This window comes from Branchiostoma floridae, chromosome 4 (genome assembly GCF_000003815.2).
Source record: "Branchiostoma floridae strain S238N-H82 chromosome 4, Bfl_VNyyK, whole genome shotgun sequence".
Lineage (NCBI taxonomy): Eukaryota > Metazoa > Chordata > Leptocardii > Amphioxiformes > Branchiostomatidae > Branchiostoma > Branchiostoma floridae.
Genome location: NC_049982.1, coordinates 9,724,362 through 9,748,111, shown reverse-complemented (window position 1 = coordinate 9,748,111; position 23,750 = coordinate 9,724,362). Strand labels below are relative to the sequence as shown.

At 41.9% G+C, this 23,750-nt stretch overlaps 4 protein-coding genes across 5 annotated transcripts in view; 3 read left to right on the top strand and 1 right to left on the bottom strand.

Moving 5' to 3' along the window:
- The first annotated feature begins 1,982 nt into the window (after positions 1–1,982).
- LOC118412986 lies at positions 1,983–7,392 on the top strand. Its single transcript, XM_035816080.1, has 3 exons — positions 1,983–2,218; positions 3,026–3,121; positions 5,878–7,392. The coding sequence occupies exons 2-3, from the start codon at positions 3,028–3,030 to the stop codon at positions 6,675–6,677; spliced, it is 894 nt and encodes a 297-aa protein (XP_035671973.1). The 5' UTR covers positions 1,983–2,218; positions 3,026–3,027; the 3' UTR covers positions 6,678–7,392.
- Positions 7,141–21,242, bottom strand: LOC118412982 (ruvB-like 2). Its single transcript, XM_035816075.1, has 15 exons — positions 21,131–21,242; positions 20,406–20,460; positions 20,049–20,104; positions 19,723–19,791; positions 19,428–19,500; positions 18,880–19,009; positions 18,256–18,322; positions 17,890–17,996; positions 17,340–17,557; positions 16,685–16,779; positions 10,214–10,332; positions 9,460–9,579; positions 8,879–9,008; positions 8,290–8,407; positions 7,141–7,978 (listed from the first exon to the last, which is right to left on the bottom strand). Exons 1-15 carry the CDS (start codon positions 21,140–21,142, stop codon positions 7,953–7,955), a joined length of 1,395 nt encoding a protein of 464 aa, XP_035671968.1. The 5' UTR covers positions 21,143–21,242; the 3' UTR covers positions 7,141–7,952.
- LOC118412985 (leucine-rich repeat-containing protein 4B-like) lies at positions 11,213–14,259 on the top strand. The gene is made up of 2 exons (XM_035816079.1): positions 11,213–11,926; positions 12,363–14,259. The coding sequence occupies exon 2, from the start codon at positions 12,385–12,387 to the stop codon at positions 13,678–13,680; it is 1,296 nt and encodes a 431-aa protein (XP_035671972.1). The 5' UTR covers positions 11,213–11,926; positions 12,363–12,384; the 3' UTR covers positions 13,681–14,259.
- A 230-nt stretch (positions 21,243–21,472) lies between the features above and the next one.
- LOC118412983 (KICSTOR complex protein ITFG2-like) overlaps positions 21,473–23,750 on the top strand; it is a 15,014-nt gene continuing 12,736 nt past the window's right edge. The window contains exons 1-5 of one of the 2 annotated variants that reach the window (XM_035816077.1): positions 21,473–21,629; positions 22,297–22,392; positions 22,765–22,806; positions 23,049–23,117; positions 23,381–23,507. In XM_035816077.1, the coding sequence (XP_035671970.1) occupies positions 21,573–21,629; positions 22,297–22,392; positions 22,765–22,806; positions 23,049–23,117; positions 23,381–23,507 (391 nt within the window). In that variant the 5' untranslated portion in view covers positions 21,473–21,572. Of the gene's footprint in view, positions 21,803–22,296; positions 22,393–22,764; positions 22,807–23,048; positions 23,118–23,380; positions 23,508–23,750 lie in introns of both variants that reach the window. The other variant, XM_035816076.1, reaches the window with a different exon arrangement.

Below are 23,750 nucleotides of genomic sequence, written 5' to 3'. Positions count from 1 at the left end.
ATAATTCTGTACGGATGTGCAGTTTGTACTATTCACTACTAATCTGGTGGGTTACGCTTCCATGGGACGTTTACCAGGTAGAAATAAATGTACAGACAAACCTTACTGAAAATCGATCACTAATGAATGGTATTATCATAGCCTGGGTACCGATGATGATCCGGGTAGTAGTTCGCTACACAGAACATCAGAGAAGCGACTTTATGCAGTGTATAATTAATGTCAGAGCGACAATCGACTGTATATATAATAAACACCAGAGCGAACTACTTTCCTGATGGTACCCAGCTACTATTATCATGTATAGCCGGTAACAAATAAAAGAACAGGTTGAACATTAAGAGCGGCTTATGCTTTTCATGTAGATACGAAGAAACTAAACAATATCCTATGGGATTGTCATCAGCCGTTAGTTTTATAGAAATGCACCCGTTATTCCTGGCCCACGAGGCTTTAGAAACTACAGTGACACCGTGACTAGCACTACGTACACCACAGTGTACGAACTAAGTGGAAAAGGTACATGCCGTCTGCACCAAACCATCATAAATAGTATCATTTGCTTTGGGACAGACGAGGACCATGTGGCACTGCACTCAACTTATTAGCTTATCTTTACAGTGCCACATACAACCTGAAGACAGATGGTAAAGGTACTAGTAGTCTTTACCTCCCCGACAGAAGCCAGGTACCCATCTGTACACCTGGATAGGGTGAGGATGGTTGTGTTAAGTGCTTTACCGAAGGGCACAACTTCGGGGGTGCGGCGGGTATCGAACTTTGGACCCCTAGGTTCCGAGCCTGATACTCTACTAGTTGCGCCACTCACATTTACAAACCGGAGCCCGACCGGACTGTCTACGGGAACAACAATTAGAATTGTGAATCCAAAATATAACGTAACACACATTATACGCATGATCATTTTTCTTCTACGTTTTGTTCTTTGATATTAAACTTTTGATCTTTAAAACTGCTTGGCCGTTTGGAATTATGACCCTGGCTTAAGTAAATGTGGTTTTAAAAATGGGTTTCTTTGTAGCGGCCAGTTATTTTATACAGTCCTTATGTCAGATGGCTTTGCCATACACAGCAATACTCATGCCTGTATTGTTCCCCCAATGCCAATTTGTCGGGGTGTCCCCCGGAAAGTGTGAATTACAGGTGATCCCTTGATCGAGAAAGCCCAGGTTTCCCGCAAAGTTTGCGCGTCCTGACATTTACTTAAGCATTAGACGCCTGAAGGCACCACTTTCTGCAGAATCCCCGCTAGAGCCGAAATCCCGGGCGGAGGCGAGATCGATGTAGTTAAACTTTTTTTTCTGTCAGACGGGCAAATGTCGGGCGCTAACTCAAGGCTCTTCGGAATTCTTCCAAGGTTTCTCAGGTTTTGGAAAATAGACTTGTCTGTCTGCGAAATGTTGCAAATTATTAGCCTGGGTACCATCCGGGTAGTAGTTCGCTCCTATGTTCACTTCTGCTACCCTTCTAGACACCGAACAGCAGAGAAGCGACAGTATATAGTATATGTTAGAGCGAGAAGTGACTGTATATAGTGTATGATAAACGCCGGAGCGAACTACTTTCCGGATGGTACCCAGGCTAGCAAATTATAGCTATACGATAGAATCTGACAATATTCCAGCGTTAACACGATCGAACTTATCTAAATTCCATCTAAAGTCCGTCGTTTTTCCCGTTTACATCACCAAGACATACGTGCGTTATTTATGGCACAAAGTTGAAAAAAAGAATGAAATAATATTTCTTAACTTGCTAGCAACGATGAAACAGAAACTGAATGTTTACAGCTTCGCCAAGGCGACAAGAAAAGGCTTTAATTTGCATTAAGCCCTTTCTAAAGTGCCATTTACCGAGGCTCACGGCACACGTGTTCGGATAACTCCTTGCTGATTCCCCTCCGGCTCCAGTAATCGCCGTGTCAATAACCCTCCGCGAGTCGGCAGCCACTTACGCAGGAGGACCAAATCGCAGTTTGCTTAATGACCAGTTCGCCACCCCGCGACAAAGCCGCCGTGCGGCATTTCCCCCCACTGGCGCGGGAAACTCAGCCTCTCTGACGTGGGAGTGCCACTTTTGATTGACAGGAGGAAGGGGCGATGCGTCCACACAGCCCTTCAGCCTAATTAACGCGGGTTTATAAGAGAAGTGAGTTGTTGAGTAGATTCAGAGAAAGATTTTCAGCGGCTTGGTACAGGTGAGTCAAATCCTTTGTATGATATTTTCTTTCTCTCAGTGTGCGTTTTGTCCCCGTATTTCTGGCTTCATTTTATGCCACTTAGTTTTATTCGTTTCTTGAAAGAAATTTGGTCAATACTTCTGGCGTTTCCTGAGGTCTACATGTTTTCTTTCGTTTGTTAAATCAATTCTTGAAAAGTCACCCCGGTTTGCATCGTTCACTCCTTGCATTTGCTTTACTGAAACTATATCCAGAAGGAGAAAAAATCGAGTAGACTGGCCATGAATGGGAAATGATTGTTTGATAGAAAGGTAACAATGGTTAAAATCTCAAGACGGATTTCAGCTTGTGTGTAACCCCTCCGGGACCTACCCCACAACCGCAAGTTCTTGGAGCGCTTATTGGTGCGCCGTTCCCGTTCAAACGCTAGTCCTCTAGTTAAAGATTTTACGTCTACACTGCTAGTAGCCACGGTGGGAAACACCGGTATGTGTTTGCAACACAGGTGTCTCCCTAATTAACGCTGTTAATTGGTAAGGCTCTAAATCTGTCGCGGAAATTCGATTCAAACGCTTGCCTATGGGCGCTGTCCCTGGTGCTGAAATTCGTTAAGAATAACAAGAGCGCCCTGTCCAAGGTGCTGATATTCTGTCGCAGTAACTTAAGTACCGTTTCTCTCTCCCGGAATGCTTGTCCTACCCTTAGTAGATATAATGTCCCATTGTAGACTTGATTTGCACCGATCACGAGTCCTTTGAATAGGCTAATCATCTAATGTCGCGTTTATGTTCGATACTAACTGAGCGTTTGTCTGTTCTATACCAGGAATGATGAAACGAAGGTTACTGGTTGCCGTGCTGCTACTCGTAGCATGTAGTATGGGGTGCAGGGGCACACAGAGAGACATTCTCCTTCCACATGGTGAGTTTTATTCGTTCTGTACAGGTAGTATTAAACAGACTATGACAAATGTACTACACTGTCACATCACGAAAGCATACCTTTTATCGTGAGTGAGTGTCAATAGGTAGGTTTGATTCAGATTGTTTAGTAAGCTCTACAAGCCGGGCTTTTTCGTGACTTATAATGCGTTCATCCGTAGAGAAGACGGCCCACGAGAAACCAAGTACGGACTTCTGTTCCATCAGATAAAAAGCACATTATAAACCCTAAAACGCCTAATTGTATTGTCGCTACGGACATTATTAGTACCAAGAACCGTTAAGGGGAAAACACTGTTTGAAACTGAATCCCTTCAGCAGCACATGGTGTATATGAAGAATATTGAAACTGTTAATGTTTTGTTTGGAAAATTGGGCATCTCTTCTCTTCAAACTCCAGAATTCGTTTCCGTGCTGCACATTATTAAGAGACTGTTTCATGTCTGTTGAAACTAAAAGCGTTGGACCGGTATCTTTCATAGCGTGCACATGTATTCCAAATCACCATTCCAAGCGTATTGGTAAATGGTTAATTGATCTAATCAATTACTAATGAAAATCTGACTTCCTAGCGCAGAACATTTCACTTCATACTTCAAAAACTAATTTGAAATCATACTTGAAGTTGTATCAGTGACAAAATTATTCGTTGCCGCCGGGTTCAAAAGGCAGTCACCGGCTTGGACAAGAAAATCCCCACGCTCTGTGGCGTTAATTTAGCACCTGAGGCTAAACGTCTACACCAGCACCTGTTAGTCGTACATTAGAGGTAGATTCTGGTCGAAAGTATCCATTGTACATAAGCTTTGAGCCTTGTTCTGTCTATCGATTCCTCATTTGTACGCGATTTGTTAAAACAAAACACCAGGAAGTGTTACGTAGGAAATATGTGAAAAGGCGATCTCCGTACTTATTGCACTCCGTACTAGTCCATCCTCCTTTTGAACGCTGACGGCAGTGCAGGTTTTCCGGCTTTCTGGAACTTAAGCCTGGGGGCGGGGATTTCGCCGCCGCCATGTATTGAAATATTTGTTGAGCCTCGCAACGCTTGTTTATGGCAATTATTGTGAACGATTTGCTTTTGCTTTTATGCAAAATCCTATCCACGCCTTTTTAAAAATCAACCTACCTTTTCATGTTCCTCTCCCAATGGGCTTTTCTACAAGCCCGTTAGTAATGTGATCAGAAAACAGGGGCGATTGCTTATAGATACCCGACTTATGACCTGCATCAAAGAAGATTTCTACTAAAACAATTGCACTTTGCTTGATTACCTGATTACCAGAATATGATATCCACTGCTGGGAAAAGCCAGCTTCAGTCGTCAGTAGGCGCGATTGACCGACTTCTGAACATGCCGTTTTTTTTATCTCCAGCAACATGCAGCTTCATGCCATCGTTTCGATCTGGCTATTCATGTTTATTGAACCATCTTAGTAGAAGAGATTACACAAAAAACGACATCAAAACACTTGGCGCAAGCGTTTTCGATTGTGCAGTAGTTGGAATTGACGAAGTACGTCTCAAATCAGAACGTAACATGCAACTTAATCAGATACATTTATTTCAAATGACATCGACTTTGTTTAGCTAGGTAGCGTTTAATTTTTGTTTGTTTTGTCGCATGATCTTTTTTGCAAAGAGCTTAAAATGACTGATTAAACGTGTCAGTAAAACTCTTCTCTACTGAACAGTCCACGCAAGTTAATTGATTATTCGCCTTTGCTTTACTATACACCTTTAAATTGTGGGTACATCAATACCGTTTCTGTGATCGTGAGCCTCAAGCTTCATGTTTCAATCTTCTCTACCCCGTCCAAAAAGATGTAGGACCATGCTCGGTATTTACGAATGTTTCTGAGGCTTTACACACCCCTACATCCTCCCCGGCCAGTAAGCGCTTTACAGATTCGAATAAGTGCAACCGAGACCGGGTTTAGCTAAGCTATTAATTAGCTCCAGCACCAAATCCAGGCTTTTGACGCACTCTAAATCCACCATTGATTCCTCGGACAGGAAGCGGTCAGAGGAGCTCTCTCTTTCGGCTTTGCTTCGAGAACGAATTAAGACGGGCTACAGGAAACATTAATGGAGGCGTCTTACCTCTAAGTATTAACCACTCGGTGGTGTTAGAGGTGACGAAAGTTCTGATCCCCCCAGACGCACACTCCTCCGGAAACTGATTAACACGAGAGGCAGGAAGCTGACCTGACAATAACAGAAATCTTTGGATCGATGCTCAGGCTCGGGGGAAACGTGTTTTTTTGCACGACTCTTAGAATTTGACATAAGTGTGTGTAACTCTATGCATACGCGTTTTTATTTTCATTTTTTTCAATTAAAGCACTTCACACCGACACACGGTACTTGCCTGAAACTTTTACAAGCCATGGTCCCTATGATCATATCATCTTTATGTCAACCTAATGCCCAGCAGGCAGATTTTCCGGTGCTATAAGATACTATCGGTGCCCGACTGATTCCCTTTGGCCGGTTATACTCCTTGGTCAACTCTGATACTATTTTATGGCACCGGTAAATCTACCTAGAGATTGACATCAACCATTGCCACAATTAAACAAGCGACTGCGCTATCATTATCATAATGACTCCAGAAGAAAGAATTTCAACTCTTTCGGAAAAAAGTCACACTTGTCAGGTGCATATAATGCATAGCTCATATTTTGCGGATGATGGAGTTTATAAATGTTTGTTTTGTTTTGTTTGTCTGTGTAGGTGCTCGTGAAGACACGGCGAAGAGCGGTGACGGTCGGGCGGTGCACGACGCCGTCCTGCTGCGGGAAGTGTTGACGCACGGGCCCACCATCGAGGCGCTGGTGCGGTCCACCATGACAACGGTCCTGGTGGCAACTGGCTGGATGTACAAGATGATGCACGGGAAGGTGCCGGGTCTGGACGGGTCCAGCCGGCGGGGGCTGCAGCAGGGGCGGCGGCAGGGTGAGGAGGCGTCCACGCTGCATGGCATCCTCACGTCCAACATCGCCACCACCGAGCAAAACAGCACCAGCACCGCCAGGCAGACCACGGAGACCGAGGTCTCCACGTCGCACACCGCCAGGTCGGGGTGGGAGTACGAGAACGAGCCGCCCGAGTACAACCCCAACTCGTGGTCGGTGTTCGGCAGGATGGTGTCCCCGCAAGCGTCTCCGGCTCCGCCCGAGCAGGATGACGAGCCGGGCGTCCCGGGGATGCCAGTCCTGGCGGAGATGCCACCCAAGGCAGCGGCCAACCTCAACATGTGGAGCTCCTTCGGGCGGCGCTCGGCCGCCGACAGGATCCCGGAGAGGACCCGAGACGGCAGCCCGGTCCGCTCGTCCTCGGTCAACCCGGCCTTCTTCCTTACGCCATTCGGGGACCAGACGGACAAGCAGCGGTCCATCGAGGAGCGGCAGGTCAAACAGACCGGCGGCGACGCCGCCGCCTCCCACAAACGGACGCCCGACCCGCGAGTCTACCCGCCAAACGCCCGACCAACGCTTCAACCAGACTGGACCAAGATCCCGTTCTTCGGGTAGAAGGATTCGAAGTTTTGATCCTGAGATGGACAATAGAATTTCTAGCTAGAGCCCGAAAGCATCGCAGGTGTTTGCTTTTACGGGATAAGTACCGTACATAACGACCCGCTGGCGGACAGCGGTAGAATTAAGAGTAGGCCAGAAAGGCATTGTTCAGTCAGCGTGAGAATTGCTGAGTCATTGAAAAGGGTAGCATGCTATCAGTGATGTTCACAGCCACATGGTGCTGTGAATGAGAGGCATTGTCTGCGCCCTACATGTAGTTCTTAAGAATGGAACCGAAGAAACGGCCACCCAAGAGGTATCACAAGAGAATAAAAATTATTCAGTACTATACATTGTCTGAATTGCATTACTTTCACCCAGAAGATGGGCATCTCTCAGTCATAGGTTTGCAACACCTTAAATATACAAAGTATTCAAAAAGATTTCTACTCCATGCATAAAATCCAGCAAGCATCAGTTGATGATAGGATCAGATTTATTTTTTTCACCCCTCTCCAAATAAATCGACACATTAGCATACTTGTACACTGCTGAACAAAACATAAGTCATAAGCTAGCTACTCAAGTGGCAAAATAATTCAGGAATAGAGTTCCTACATTACAAGTGTGTAGTTTCAAATCAAATCACAGTCAAAGAGTAGATGCATAAGCAAGTTCAATATCATTTTACAGTGCATAAACTACAGGACCAATCAACACAATTTCACAAGGGCAAAATATAATTTCACTTTTTATAGAAAATGACACCTTTAAAACAGTCTTACATGTAACATATCTCCCCCTATCTGCTTATTTGCAATCCACACAAAACATCTGTATTCTTCAATACACAAATGTAAAAAAAAAACACAAATAAAACTACAAAATAGGATGAGTTGCTTTGAACAAAAGTCACTGTTTAGAAACTGTTACTATTTAATTCTCTATATGTGATAACTATACTAAGTATAGGTTACATACATACATGTACATCTTACTGGTAGCTACCATTGTACCTTAGGTCTGATGGCATATAGTGGCATCATACAGCTTGCACAGAACTTTTTTCAAATACTTTTGAAAGGTTAAAGCAAGGTTACTAAGGACATAAACTCTCAGATACAGAAGGAAATGTGGGTTCTTCCCCAATAACATGCTGTATGGAACAGCTCCAGGAAAGCTGGTAGGACACATATCAACATTTCCCCTGTGCAGTGCTTATCCCTGGTCTTGTGGGCCATTGGTGATAGTCATTCCAACACAGACACAAGTCAGGCTAGTCTGGCTGCACTAGGACGTCTCCATCTGTTCTGTTTCTGTAGAAACAACAAACAATCAACAAAGGTTATTCATATGTACTGACTAGTACCCAGCATGACTAGTATTTCAAGCAAAATGTTTTGTCACTCTACCCTCCCTCTGACCTTCAGGAGAAAGTCAATAAGGCTCTCAAGCAAGCTCTCAATAATAAAAATGGCATCATAAGACAAGGAGATGGTATTCTATCAAATACATGTACTACAGAGTAATATTTCACATGATGAACATTCCACATCCAGAACTGCATCAGAAGCTAGCCACAAAGGTTTTCTACTATCAATTAACATTCCTTTCACGTTGAACCCACCTGTCATCTCATTAAACATGAACTCCTGTTGGTACTCCTTCAGGAACTGTGTAGAGCGCAGCTCATCCAGGAATAACGAGTACACCCTCTTAATGTCATCAACACTCACTTCAGTACCCTGTGGTAGAGGAAATATGATGGTCATAAGCTGCTACACTTTCTCAACAAACAAACAAAGGTCAAAACCAGGGCTGTCTCAATTTCCCGTCCCTCTGTCTCAAGACGAAAGTTCTGCCAAATGGTTGTTGGGATGAACAACTGCACTGCATTCAATGGAAATGTATTTTCCCAAGCTTGAAATTTAACAACTGTTACAGGTTTAACAACGGAAATAAACAACATGGGCATTCAAAGAATGAGTGGTATGGAAAATCTTAAAACTGGAGACAGCCCTGGTGAAGTCATGATGTTTGACATCTGTATCTGTCCAAGCTCACTGACTGGCCCTCCCTCTCTAACCAATCAGGAGGTTAGGACAGATTTGAATGTGAAATGTGAATCTTAGTGATGGAAAATATAGTGTCCTGGCCATAGCAAGCTCATGTCCAGCAGTGCTATGTAGGTCAAAAGCCCAGGATGAGATGAGTACCTTTCGCTTGCGACAGACCAGGTTGGCTGCCGTGATGAGCTGGATGGAGTAACGGAGGGAGGTCTCCATGCCGATCTTGGTGAGGATGGTGGTGGCATCATCACTCATCTCCACATCCTCCTCCTCACACCTGGGGAGGGGAAGAGGATTCAACATTGCATTTCATTAATCATTTATCGTATTTTGCTAGGGTACAAAATCACACTCAGGCCATGGACTGTCAGGTGTCCCTGGACACATAAAAAACTCAAACAACATGGTGACTGGGACATTCACACATTAACTTAGTTAACAGGTAGCAATGTAGGTCTTGCTGATAAATATTACATCAGTCCAATTTTAAATGTTTTTAGCATACTTTAAGCTGCAACTTCAGGCGATACATGTTGGGTAATAGCTAGGGCTTTATCTTTGTGCTATTTCTTCCATTCTAAGAAATTGTGCATAGTGAAGACTGGTTACATTGTAGTATACTGTTGTCCTGAACATTCTACATTGCCAATACCCAATAGGCTTTAAGATAAACAAGTATACATACGGATCTGAAAATATCTGCACTAAAATTACTGATCTAAAGTTACCTAATGGTGAGGATCTGTCTGATCTCCTTCTCTGAGTACGGTGAGGTGGACACGATGAGCAGCCTGTCCAGCAGGTCGATGGGGATCCCGTGGGGAGACTTGTAGTTGGTGCCACGGATCCTACAGGGTACACAGCAGGCCACGTTAGTTAAAGAAGAAAAACAACATTATTTTGCAAAAATGATTTACTTACAGGCTAACATGTCCAGAAGTTACAGCATGGATAAATCCAGATCAGACCCAGATAACAGCTAGTAAGCTAGGAAGCACAATGAGAATACTGTAACTAGTGTAAGCTGAACTTTGTACATGCTTCAACTCTGTGATCGAGTATGACCTGATGATGATGATGATGAAGGCTGAATAGCTGCCAAGTCGTCTTACTTAAGGTTCCAAAAGGAGACTGTGGCATTTTGCAAATAATAAAGTTTGTGCAGTAAAAGAACTGAAACAGAGAGGCTCAGAAGCTGATACAACTCAACAGAAATTGTAACTAGCCAGGTAATGACCCTGTTGACTGAGGAACCAAAATAGCCAAAACCCACCAGCCATAACACCTATGTCACCTGCACACAAGCTCAAGATGAACCCAGTAACTAGCCCTCAGCTCAATGAGGTTTCGCATGCAAATGAAGAAGAAACAAGCCCTATAGAATTCACTAGGAAGATTTGAAAAACACTTGGACATGATGTACCACTATACAGTATGACTGAAGCTAGCTGATATCACCAGTAATGTTACTGAGTGCTTTACCTGGTGATGCCCCTGTTGGTGGCCATGATGAGGATGGGAGCCATGTCATTCTCCAGCGCACGGTTCAGGAAGGAGAAACACTCGATATCTAACATGTGGACCTCGTCTATGAACAACACCTACAAACAAAGGAATACAGGGTTATTACAATGCAATATATGCATAACATTTCCATTAAACTGGTCCATTGCAAAGAAACAAATGGATTATATCAATGAGCAAGTTAAAGTTGTATTCCAAACATTTGCTTTCCATGAATATGCTGTAGATGGGCTGTTAAGGCCCAAATAATCCCCTCTGAGATTCAATTCTCAAGTTCAATCTTCATTACAACTATATTACGATTTGACTGCTATTGCTTGACAGCACTCAATAAGCAATGGCTCGAACAATAGGTGCTCTATTGTACAAATATCAGAACTTTATTCCTGGATAAAGATTATAATATATCATGTATTGCAACATTTGCCTACTAATGATGGCCCATTATAAAACTATCGCTAACGTTTCTACAGGCCCTCTTCCTACTTCTCCATATTTCTGAACTTTCCCAAGTCTGGAGAAATTATGTAAGCATCTGCACGTAGAGGGCGGAGTATCAGACTTAAAAATCCTGTTCTTGCACCTGACTTACAGACCTGATCCATCACTAAACCATGCTGTGCCCTGTGTGCCATATTTATACCCCCCAGGGGACCGTGACAGTCATGAGAAATTAAATCAGCCAAACTCAATCATTCCCAGCTAGGCAGGGCGCCCCCAGCTGCCGGAGCTAACAATCACAATCAATTAGCAATGCTTCACAATAGTCCAAAATTAATCTAGTCGCAGCAGTTCTATATTAATTTTGTAGTTGGGCCACATGGATGCTATAACTTGGTTATCAAAAGGGCTCTGAAAGACCCATGTACATGTAAGGGCAGGGATACATGTAATGTAATGATACAGCATTATTTTAGACTTTTCATGTACATTGTAGTCCCAGTTAATAAAATCTTATAAACTTGTTTTATCAATGTTGCTTACATCAATGTTGCAGGTAATGCATATTACACAACTGGTGTGGATTTGTTTCTCCTTGAATTTTAAAACTATTGACAAAAGGTGAGATACAATAACTAAATGTACTATTATAACCAAGCTCAATGCTGTATGATTTATTTTTTATGTTGTAGATTCATGATTTACTGAAGTATAAAATCTCCTGGCCCACATGACTGTCTCCCGGGACAGACAAACCAGTAATGAAAGAGTTGGCACCCATTGACGGTGATTACTCTGCATGTCAGTTCAAATTAATGCGGAGAACACGGAGTCTAAATCAACACAAAAATCTAAAAGTGCACATTTTAGGGAAGGGGAAAAATCATCAGATACCAACATTTATGCAGCTAACTAAAATCAACACATCTAAAGCTAGCTGGAAGCTTAGTCAGAAAGAAAGGCCTGTTTCCATATTTTTTCCCCTTTGTTATCACATATTGTCTCCCTATGTGTGCAATGGTATCACCCGATGTTATTCGTGACTGAAGAATTCCGATTAGTTTTGCTGCAAGCACAATCAGTGCCATAAAATGAGCCGACACAATCGGTCCGTACAAGTGTCACGATCTCCCTGTATCAGAGCAGCAGAGCTTTTTGAGGAAAGGTTAGCTGCTTTTACTGTTGGGAAAGTCAGTCGGGTCCACACTGAACAACAGTTCATCATACTAGGTTTGTAGCTTAAAGTTTAACTTTACATTTTTGCCACTATATGTATATTGTATGCAAACAATGCTTTATTGTACTAGTAATGTAATTGCTTGCTTACTTGCTTAAGGCGAGTCCTTCCGGAGTAAGCCGAGTAATGTAATAGCTTGTTGGTAACCCCAGTAAACTTGGCTATTTGTGACATCATGTAATAGTCCAATTGAATTTGGAACCATAGTCCAATGTATTGAACTTCCTAGTTCCAGTTTGGTCCAGCCAAAAAAAGACAAAGCAGTTGTCTTATTGTGATTAAGGTGAAGCCAACTGATGGCAAAAAAAAATAATGCTGCTATGGAATAACTAAGTTAAACTCAATCTGTTCTTGGAATGATTCCAACTCATCTTTACATGACTGGTAAAGAGCTGAGCCAAACTATTTTTTATGTGCTCACTTCTACAGTTTAAATCTACCATGTACCCTGATGGTACGACAAGCACCCAGGATGACTAGTCTGTGTGTGCTGCTGCTCTGTACCACACTGCTGTGTTTCACCAGTACATGGGGCTGTCCTGACGGGTGCGAGTGTCTGGTCAGCTTTGTGAACTGTCAGGCCGCGGGACTGACTTCCGTCCCAACGGACCTGCCGCTCGACACTGACCATCTGGACTTCACGGAAAACAACCTGACCTACATCCACGCAGACACCTTTAAACAGCTCTCACAAATACAGCAACTCTACCTGGCTGGGAACCAAATTACGGACATTGAGTTTAGGGCACTGTCCATGCTTAAACACTTGAAAATACTTGATCTGAGGCACAACAAGTTGACAGAATTGCGGGAATACTACTTTACTGGGCTGAGCAAGCTGCGACAGTTGTTTCTTGTGGGTAATATCATCACAAAGGTGGATTCCATGGCATTTAGTGGACTTTTCAGAATTGAAAAAATCTACCTCGGGAAAAATGAGCTAACAAGTTTTCCCTGGGCTTCTCTCTTCCTGTTACCAATGCTGGAGCAACTGGATCTGACAGAAAACAGAATCCAGGTCCTGGATCCCAAGATCCGAAACATGCCTCAAGCCAATGCGCTTTTTCTGCATGACAACCCGTACAGGTGCAACTGTCAGATGAGGTGGTTTGAGGAGTGGCTGAATTCCGGGTTAGTTCCCCAGGGAATGGATGCATACCGCAATTTGTACAAATGCCACCTTCCCGAGAGTTTGCGCCAGGACAAAATTGTCTCTCTAAAACAGGAAGACTTTTACTGTGCTCCGCCTGCGCTAACTGTTTATTCCAAGACAGTTGTCGTGGAGAACGGGATGCCAGCTTCGCTCTGCTGTCATATGACTAGTGGGTCTCCCACAGACGTTCAATGGCTGACAGCACACAACATCACTATCAACAGGAATACATCCCTGGGGCGTATATGGACAGAGGGGAACTGCCTACACATCAGGTCCGTGATTAACATGGATGTTGGTGAGTACGTCTGCACCGTGACAAACCAAGGTGGAGCTGTATCAGCATCGCTGTCCTTGGACATAGGGCAGCCAAGAACCGAGCAGTACAATGTCAATGCAAATACCACTAGCGAGGAAGAAATGACCGTCACCATTGACCGTACAGAGGTGTTCATCCTCTGTGGGTTCAGCTCAGGCTCATTGGTGTTTGTGGCCATGTATCTGTTTATCAAATGGCCAAACGTCGGACCTTGCAAGTCCAACAAGGCCCCTCACCACCCCCCTGCTCATGGCGGCATTGGTTGCTTCCAGTAGTATCACTGGGAATGCCGTGGTGTTGGCAGATACCAAGCCACAGCACAAACAGGGGGGTACAGATGGAGGGGCAGGTAAGAAGGTTAGGATAGTTGAGCCAGAGAATGGAGCCTGTGGTCAGGAAATGGTCATCTCCAAGGAGAAGACTCGCTCTACAAGTCTGGTATAAGCAGCGTGGCGTGAGTAATGGAGACAGTGTCAGACATCTCAATTTTGTAGTGTGTAAAAAACTTCCTTGCATCAATTCTTGTGTGTACAAAGAGTAGAACCAGGACATAGTTGAGTTGTATAGCATAGTACATGCAGCTCTTGACTTCACACTAAAACTAACAATTGATTTTTGTTTGAAAAGATTGAAGTTCAGTGATATATATTATTGCATGTAGACAAAACATATAGGATTTGTACATTATCTAATCTTGTAAGTTGTAAGGTAGGTCAAATGAGGGTCATAATCATGTGTTAGATGTGAAAGGGTTCAAACCATGCAGTTCCTTGTATGTTACTAGTAGCATGTTACAGTAAAATGTTGCTAAGAAGTAGTAAATCATTTGAATGTCAGGGAAAGGTGGTTCTGATTCAGTTAAGCTCCTCTAGATCTGATGTGGAGAAAATCCTGTACATTTATTTCACACCCCATGTCCATCCAACCTTTCGAGCTGCTTTTTTTGGCAGGGTTTGAAAGGCCACTAATCAGATGATATAGATCCTGGGATATAGATACTGTAAGTCCTTCATCTTAAACTTTGCACACTGTAGGCAACCAAAAAGAACAACCTCTGAGCAGGTCTGTTTTTAATTCTATTCAACAGATTTCTGCACAGGTGTAGCTTTCAAACTATGCATTGCTGTAATTTTTACATGTAGGTTGACAGAAAGACGATCATAGCATAAACAAAAGGACCACCCATAACATCATGTACCTAGCAAGAAATCTACCAGCAGTACAGGTCTGCTAAGTCACTCTGCTTTATAGGGCTGATTCAGTAATATGATCCTCCCCTTAGCAATTAACGACAAGCAAAGGCGACCATTTTGAGGTCCAGAACCAAATTAAGACACAAGATCAATTGTTGCCTTGTTTGTAGACTGCATCAAACTTTCCCTCATTAATCAAGGATGGGTCAATTACATTGTACATATTGTACATCTGATTTTTGTAGTGCAAATGGGACGCAAGGTTGGAGGCTCTTTGCCAAACAGTTTTTAGTCAAACAGGGCATTTATTTGTCAAGACTGAAGTTGCTGCTGTGCCATTGAAATTGGTAAGTACTACAAAAAGGTTGAATAAATGTCTGAATGTTGATGGTTATCTATCATCCTCTGTAGTTCTGCAGGGGGCAGAACTACAGTCTTCACTCAAATTGCAGCACAACAAAAATGCCAACCATAACCTTGATAAAACAATTGCATCCTTTGTTAACAGTTTAACTATTAGCTTATGTGGGGATATTTTGAAACTTGGGAACAACCAGTGAGCAGGAATTACAGACAAAATATAGTACTTCACAGCCTGCGGGCAGAATTACCCGGCATCACAAAGTCGCACCAGTAAAAGTCAAACCTGTACGTAAGGCTGCAACATTAAGTGCCCTGCATTAGTACAACAAGTACTGGATCAGATAACTTAAATACAGACTCTCAGTAAGGCTTTTAAGTGCACTGGGAGTGGGTTTAGGGGATTGGCTGTTTGCCTTTGCCTGTTCCAGCCTTTAATCTCATCAGAGAGAAATTCAACAGTAGTGTAGTGCTGTAATATTTACATAAAATGGCATTTCTTTTCTCAGAAAGTGCATGAAGAAACTGTTGTTCAAAACAAAAAGTACAGAGAAACTGTGCTCAACTTAAATGATATATTGGTTTTAACATATACAGAAATGGTCTTGATGGAGATTTCTGGTAAAAGTATGCTTTGGTTGGTTTTATGAGTGCGAGTTAATAAATTACAGATAGACTCTACCTGTCAACACTGGTGTTTTACAACTAAGTCAAGATTCAAGCAGACGTATTTTGTGATTGCAATAAGCCTAGCTGGAGGGACCCAGTCTGTGGCCCATGCCCAAGAAATGGCTACCATAGTGATGGTGACTATAAGTGTTGTTTGGTGCCATATTTATATTTATGTTTACCTGCACAAAAGGTAATCATATTGTTTTTGCTCAGTTTCTTCTTCTTCTCCAAACAAATAAGGTCAACGACCTGGACATGACAGTGTCAGCATGGTTACAGGTTAAGTAGCAGACACTCTGTGGTGTTAAGTTATATAATGTATGAAATGGCTTAACACAGGAGGGGCTCAGGTCACTAAATATAAATGTGTTGGAGTAAGAATAAACATAACAGTAATCAGTGTTAGATTATAGCACGTGAAGGTAAACATTATATATATTCACTTGCAAATGTCACCTTTCTAGTTCTTATTCTAGTTGTACAGTAAGCCTATACTTGCTCCAAACAGTTATTAGAAAGTGTGAATCAGTAGTGGGCCGATGACACTGCGCCCCTTCTGTCCCTGGGGGGTACTACAACAATGATCAATCTGTACACCACCATCCCCCTGGCAAAATTCATTAACTTCTCGGGCCAGAACAGCTCAACAACCTATTTCTGACTCAGGAGTAAAGATGGAATGTTTTGTTACGTGGATAACTTTGTTTGTGTAAACTGTGTATCTTATTACTTGGATGTCTAAGTTCTCTAACCCTCATTGCTGTAAACATGGGGTTTTACTGTATCACTGACTCAGAATACAATTTAAAGTCAGGCTGTTTCAGTGTTTTTGACTTACACCTGCTGTTAGCCTTTACTGTATTACTAATTCAGAATAAACTTTTAAGTCAGGCTGTTTCAGTGTTGTTTAGATTTTTACTTGCTGTTAGCCTTTACATGCCTCAAAACAGTCTAAAAAAACTTTATAATTGTTAGGTTTAATAGGTCCGGTTTTGATTTCAATATAAAACTGTGCTATTCAGAATGACTGACATGTATAGATCACATTACTTACCCCAGGTACGATGTCAGCCTTCCCCTCTTCTCGCCACTCCGCCACTTTGGCATTTATCTGTTCCCTGACTTCACTTTTGATTTCACCAGTGTCACCTGAACAATGGAGGAGTTAGTGAGAAAATGTTAGAATGGCTAGATGTCTTTGATAAATCAAAAGGCTTAGCCAAAGCAATGAAGTAACAATCCATCCATTCTCATATTTCACACCCACATTTCAATTTTGAACATCTGTAATGAATCCTTTTTATTTGTTGCATTACAAGAAATACTTGTAAGTTGTATGTCAATCACAACTATCTATAACAAATAACACAACACTAAACCAAAATCACCAATACCAATTTCATTCAAAAAATGGCAATTTTAGAACCATGTATGCCATCACTATTATCTATCATCTCTGGTGATTAATATTAGAGAAAGGACAAATGAGAGGGCACTTATGCAGAAGAGAGTGGTAGACTGGTGGTCTGCATCAGTGACTGCTGAAGTAAACTTGCGGCAAAGATGGAGCAGGATAATGACACCTGCCGTGCTATGAAACTAATAGTGTGGGTCGGATTGCCTATACCCCAGGTTATACAGAATACCCGGTGTTGTATTTTATATTCATTTGAATATCCATTTGAGAAATGACATGTGAGTCACCATACCAGAGAAGAGTGCGAGGAAGCCCTGTGTACGACTGTTGATGACGTCGATCTCGTGCAGAGTAACAGTGTGGACCACTTCTTTTCTCTTCTGAAGCTCTCCCTCGGGACACTGCACAAACTTGGTCTGAGGGCCCATGGCGTCATAGTCCCTGGCTCGTGTGAAGGAACGCCCCAGCTTGGTGATCTTTCCTGTGGCTTTGTCGATAGTGATGATGTCACTGTGAACATTGAATAGAGTTAGTCAATTTACTGCTGAAAACGAGGATGCTAACAAACAGTCTGCTAAACAGTCAACATACGAAGTATCAGAAAGAATATGATCATGCTAAAATCTCTGTAAATCACATTAGGTAACTTCATGTAAGTTACGTCGATGAAGGTTAGACATCCAGGTAATAAGACACGCCAAAACCGAGTTACTCAAGCAACTGGATGTGATTTTGGAAACGTCAGACTTTTCAGACAGCCATCCGGTGTCTTTCATCAGTGACACTGGAGAAATCTTGTTGGAGATTAATGTAAGTTACATGAATAGTTAACTGATACATACCCTGCTGCTACTTTCTCCTTGGTGAGAGATTCAATCATCTTGGTTCCAAGGTCATAGATGGTCTCCATCTCTGTGGTTTTCAAGGTCAACTTTCCAACCTTGGCTCCCTATTGGTAAACACAGCAAACAAATGCTAGTAAATACTGCAAACAAGTTTCTGAATTTTCCATTAATGAGTTAAGCTTTAGACCTGCCTGCTTTCATAAGCAAACAAAATGCTGCACCTGCACTGAAACAACATGTAATTGTAAATGCTTTTTTCATCATTATTTCTGAGCAACTGTTGCAATGATATACTATGAGCAATTGCTGATGAAATTCAAGTATGAAACAGAGGGTAACAGATGACATGAGTGTTCCACATACCGTCCCTGTTGCTGGTCTGTCAATCTGTACCTCCACCACCTCTCCCTCAATTATTTCTGTCTCCTCTCTAAAAACACACAGCAGCAAGGTTAGAGTCATTTCAGTATGCTGATTATCTGCTATTGTGATAAGGTAACAAACATTGAACCCATTTATAAATCAACTTCCACATCCACATCTGTTAAAAGTTTCATCAGGTTGGCATGTCACTGAATAAAGAAAGGATGAGAGTACCAAACCATACAGTCCAGTCTAGTGCAGCTTGTACTTGCTGTACAAAACTTGTATGTTACATCTAAATGCAGTTTATTAGTTATCTCAAACAAACATCATGTACTATGATGTAAAGTGATACATGTAGTCAGCAGTTCCAGGGCCCAATGGTATGGAATGAACTATCTGCCAGGCAGAGATAGCGGCCAACAATAACAACAATAACTGACTGGTGTGGTATTGTCAGCAGGACCTATTTGCTACCTTTTGTCTTAGTTATGTTGTTGATTTATGTATGTGTCCAGGGACGCATGAAAAACAGGCTGTAGCCTGAGTGTGATTTTTACCCTGGTAAAATGAAATAAATGAGATCAAATAAATAAATGTTATTGAGTAACGTTGCTGACTTACTTGATTCTGATGCCGATGGACTTGCGGAAGGCCTGAGTGAGGGCCTCTGTCTTACTCATCTCCAGGGAGAAGATCTCACTGCCAGCCATGGCTGTGAAGGGTGTGTCCTGTCCCAGGGCTTGGGCCATACCTAGACATCCACACATATGGGGTTTGACTGATCAACTCTCTTTAAATGCCTTACATTCCGCTTCAGGAAAATATTGTAGTGTAAATGATGTGGCATCCATAAGTGGTAAACATAACATGAAGTCTACCCGTAGCAGTCTTTTGGAAGAAAAATCTTCAATGTTTGGCAAGTGCACTAGCCTGACTTAATCCTGCTTGTAGCAGACATCCTGACTAACCAACTAGCATCTAGCAACAACAGATTGTGTAACACTGGCTAGTAAGGGCATGAGAATCAATAGAGCTAAACTTTCTTTGAGAAAATACAGAAGAAAGTAAGCCTATCATTTGTGAAAGAAAGTTTGAAAGTGGAAAAGCCACTGCGTATTAAGTATTCCTACATAATATGTTCAACAAAGTAGATCCAGTGGTTTTCTCACCCATAGCAATTGCTGTCTTCCCTGTTCCAGGCTGTCCACCAATCAGGCAAGCACGGCCAGCAATCTTTCCTTCCTGTGAAAAAAATGAATTTAATCTGTTCATCTAAACACAGCAGTGCACAAAAAAGAAGGCTGTTATAATTCAGGGGACGCAAAAATTCAGAATCTGTCAAATGTTTGACGTTACTGTCTCTCAGTTTTCTGACAACGGTAGCTATAACTCATGTATCATGTACACTTTAGAAGTGTCTGCATATAATAGGACTAACACTGTATATGTACTGTATATACATACCTTGATCATTTCCAGAATGACCCCAGCTGCCCTGCGTGCGGCCAACTGGCCCACCATACCCTGCGACACCTGTTGGAGCAAACATCACATCATGCACATCATAAATTTTACTAAGGCCCAGGGAAATGGTAACAATTTATGAAACAAATAACTATCAAATTGTATAAAAGAAATATCATGGCAACAATATTTTTCAAAGAGAAATACAATACGATTGGTATGGCAACATGAGACATGTCCATGTATTCATTTTGTGTACATTATTACTAAAATTAGTAAAAAGATATGGTGTGAGGCTATGAAGTAAATGTATGCGCATAATTTACCTGTCGTGGTTCCAAGGCATCATCCAACCCCAGACCACGGATGTGGGAATGAGCACCTGCATCAAAATGTACCCAATGTCATGATGAATTTAATCTTTAGCATGCTGAAGTAGCCGTTTGGTACCCAATTCTCTATTGTTTATGCGTAGCCAGGCAGCCAAGAGAAGGTTACATTGAACAAATGTTCATAGACCTCATCAAGCAGAAAGACAAAAGACTTCCAAAGCAATGGATTTTTTTACAACGTAAAGATTGGTGAATGCTGTTGTTTGGATAACAAGAAGTCTAGTATGAGTTCCACATTAATATTTTATCTAACATTAGCAATAATATGATACATATCTAATTTACACTTACCAATGCGCTCAATTCTTGTCACTTCCCGAACCTCCTGAACTTTAGCTGCTGCTTCCTGTGATATGAATAGTGAATTACGTGTATTGCTTCATACATCACTGAGTATCTCCAAGGAGGTATTTTTAACATCCTTGGTATCTCTGCATATACTGTATTTACATAAATGTTGTAATAACAGCCAAGTTACAAGATCCTGGACCACTTGAACACGTACTTATCTACACGAGAAGCTTCAAAAATACTTTCCTGTAGCCTACGTTAAGGACCTTAAGAGTTAGTTGCAAAACTTAAGAGTGCATTCTAAATCTAATTTCTAAACTCCTATGTTGTAAATTCGTTAGCAACTTTGGGGTAGAAAAGAAGACAAAAGACTACACATGAGACTTTTATTAAGCAGAGGCGAAACACTAATGAGACATGCCCCCACTAGTACCTAATAAATCAACACTATCGTTACACAAAGTCCTGCAGCAGGTGGTCATGTACACAAAATTCGAAACTACAAACTGGCGCCACAAGTCGCCCCCCTCCCCACCATGCGGTCCGCCGCGCCAACAAGCACAAACACTCTCCCCAGACAAATCAAACCATGTTACACTCGTATCTCACAGTAACACTTATTTACATGGATAAATGCGTATCAAATGGAGAGGAGTTTTGTGTGTATTCCACAAGGTTTGACATAGAAGAATAGAAAAATCTAGAAACATCTTTGGAAAACTCACCGACGCCGCCATTTTCCCACAAGTCTCACGGCAACCACTCTCGTTCCCAGACTTTCAGACGAGACGACACAAATCTACGGGAATCACTACCTTTATCTTCTCATATGACAAGCATAGAATAAATTCATTAAAATTTTACGCATAAAATCTTTATGAAACATTGTCTAAGAGTAACAATTTATCTTATTGTTGTCTGTGAATGATAAAAATAATTCACTTGGTTGACTATCTTCCCCTAGATATAATGGTATAGACCCTGGTACTCTGGGATCAAGCTCTTCCTCCAGGGACACAACATGAGAGATATCTAGCAGGAGGGGTTATCGGAAAAACCGGTCAGGAGGATGATCACTGGCAGAAAAATTTAGATTTTTCAGCTAACTCCCAACTATGTGACGTTAAAGATACATTCACCATGTCTATGAACTGCAAAATGTAATATATGAGTAGACAGATACGCATAGCTTTGTCAATACCCTTCAAGTTCAAGAGGGCACATGTGAGTGATGTTGAATTTCAGCTAGCTGGACTCAGTTTGTTGTTGATTGTACAGTTCCCACCTGTTGTGTATGAAAGATGAGGTACGTGTCATTTGTGGAGCATCTGCAGCTGGAGTTCTCAGGGAACCTCATGCCTCAGGCCATGGTGCTGGGGGATGTGGACAATGATCAGGTAAAACCTTCATATGATGTAATGTCAAAATTCCCCGAACAAAGTACTGTACAAACCATTGCAGGGAAGCTGGACTTCTACTACTACTAGTACAGTCTCCCTGGGGGATGACAACATGCATATTGAAGAATACCAGGAACCAATGTAAGAAAGGAGTAGAAACAGAAAGAAACAACATGCCTATACCCGGGATTGAACTCGGGCTGGCAGATCACAAAGCCATCAGCGCTAACCACTACGCAACAAAAGGCTGACCAGCCATTTTGTATAGTTGTTTGGCACTACAGTACTTAAATCCCCCACTGTTACAACTCGTACATTATCAATTTTGAATTTAGATGTATGTTTGACATTAACTTATTTAGCTGAAGCACAAAGTGTACCATTCCAAATGCCCCAGTACTCAAGGATGACACAGAAAGATAGTCTTGAGGACTTGTGGATGATTCGAGTGTCATCATACAACTTCAACTCATTATTTTCTACATCTGTAGGATAATGAGTTGGTGGCTGGTAATGTGAATGGACAGCTGATGGTGTTCAAGGGTACTGACACAACTCCATGGAGGATGGCTTCAGGACTGGGGATGGTCAGTATTAGAAAATAAAGTGAAACAAATGTACACAATGTGTACAGGCAGTCAACCCTGTACAAGTGATCATGATCATTACAACCTCTACGTAAAGACCACCTGTTGGACCACTTGTTGGTAATTTTTCCTATTGACACAATGATTAAGAATTCTGTCTATAGTGATGACCACCTGTACACATAGACTAGATTTTGTCAGTCCTCTTATTCTTGGCCAGCTTTGATTGTATTCTGATACTGTACCTTCCTATTATTTAAATATTATTGTCTCTGGAGAGTGAGGTGGCACATATAGTTGCCATGAATTTAAGTCCCAGATTTCAGCTTTCAAAAAAATGAAATAACAGCCTAGCTTCTTGTCTCCCTACAGACTTCATGTGCTGCTGTGGGAGATGTGTGCAATACTGGCAAGGTGAGTTAACCTTTAACATAAGTACAAACCACCCTGTGAAAAGCAAATTGTGGAACTGTCAAACCAACCTGTGAAAAACAATTCAAATCTGCAAAGGTTTAAGAAAAATCCATGAAACATGTGAAATTACTGGCATTCTATGTTATGATATTCAATCATGATGTAGCTGTCTGATGTACTATACTTAACTCCCATTTAAGTTTTAGCACACCAACAACTTTTTTACTTTTATTCTGTTTCAGAATGTGATAATGACGCTGAGTGCTGAAGGCTGGTGCCATGTCTTCTCCGTATCGCCTAATGAGAAACAGGTACTAAGTAACACATTATCAGCAGATGGTCTCTACTTGTACACATGTACCATAGGGCTTGACTTCAGGACTGGAAGTAATGTAGGTGAACTGCACTGCTTTTCAAAATGGCTGCTTTTTGTGAATACATTCCAGCAAATTGTGATGATATCCATTTAATCACACAAGACAATGTATTTGACCAAGAGACAAGACAATTCACTGTATGTTTGAAATAGAAGCGTGTATCTAGTTAATGTTGCACTTGATATCTGTTTGTGCAGAACAAAGATGATGAAAAGGACAAGGAGGCAACTGTGGCACAGGCGAAAGGAGGGCCAGAAGAAATGACACCTGTCTATCAACAACTGTTAGCTGCTAATGGGCAAGCTATTGTCATAGCTGATATTGGTAGGGCCATGTCAAGTATACTATGTGTGAAGGACCTTTACTTTTGTCCAAGACACCATTGCTGTACAATTTTTTCTTCCACTTAAGGATAGACGCCCTCAATAATAACCCTCCTTTGATGCTGACGCATTTTGATGGTGTTTTCGTCATATCTTACTATACAAGTAAGTTCCGGCTCCGGCTGTTTTGACATTTTTAGGCGTTTTTTTTCGGGTCCTCTATTTTTTACTGTTCTCTTGTCGG

Coding starts and splice junctions, on each gene's coding strand:
- LOC118412982 (XM_035816075.1), bottom strand. Junction 17,558..17,889: donor AAGGAGAAAGTAGCAGCAGG/GTATGTATCAGT, acceptor CAATGTTCACAG/TGACATCATCACTATCGACA. Junction 9,009..9,459: donor AGACAGATCCTCACCATTAG/GTAACTTTAGAT, acceptor TCCCCTCCCCAG/GTGTGAGGAGGAGGATGTGG.
- LOC118412985 (XM_035816079.1), top strand. CDS start 12,385: ATGGTACGACAAGCACCCAGGATGACTAGTCTGTGTGTGCTGCTGCTC.
- LOC118412986 (XM_035816080.1), top strand. CDS start 3,028: ATGATGAAACGAAGGTTACTGGTTGCCGTGCTGCTACTCGTAGCATGT. Junction 3,122..5,877: donor AGACATTCTCCTTCCACATG/GTGAGTTTTATT, acceptor TTGTCTGTGTAG/GTGCTCGTGAAGACACGGCG.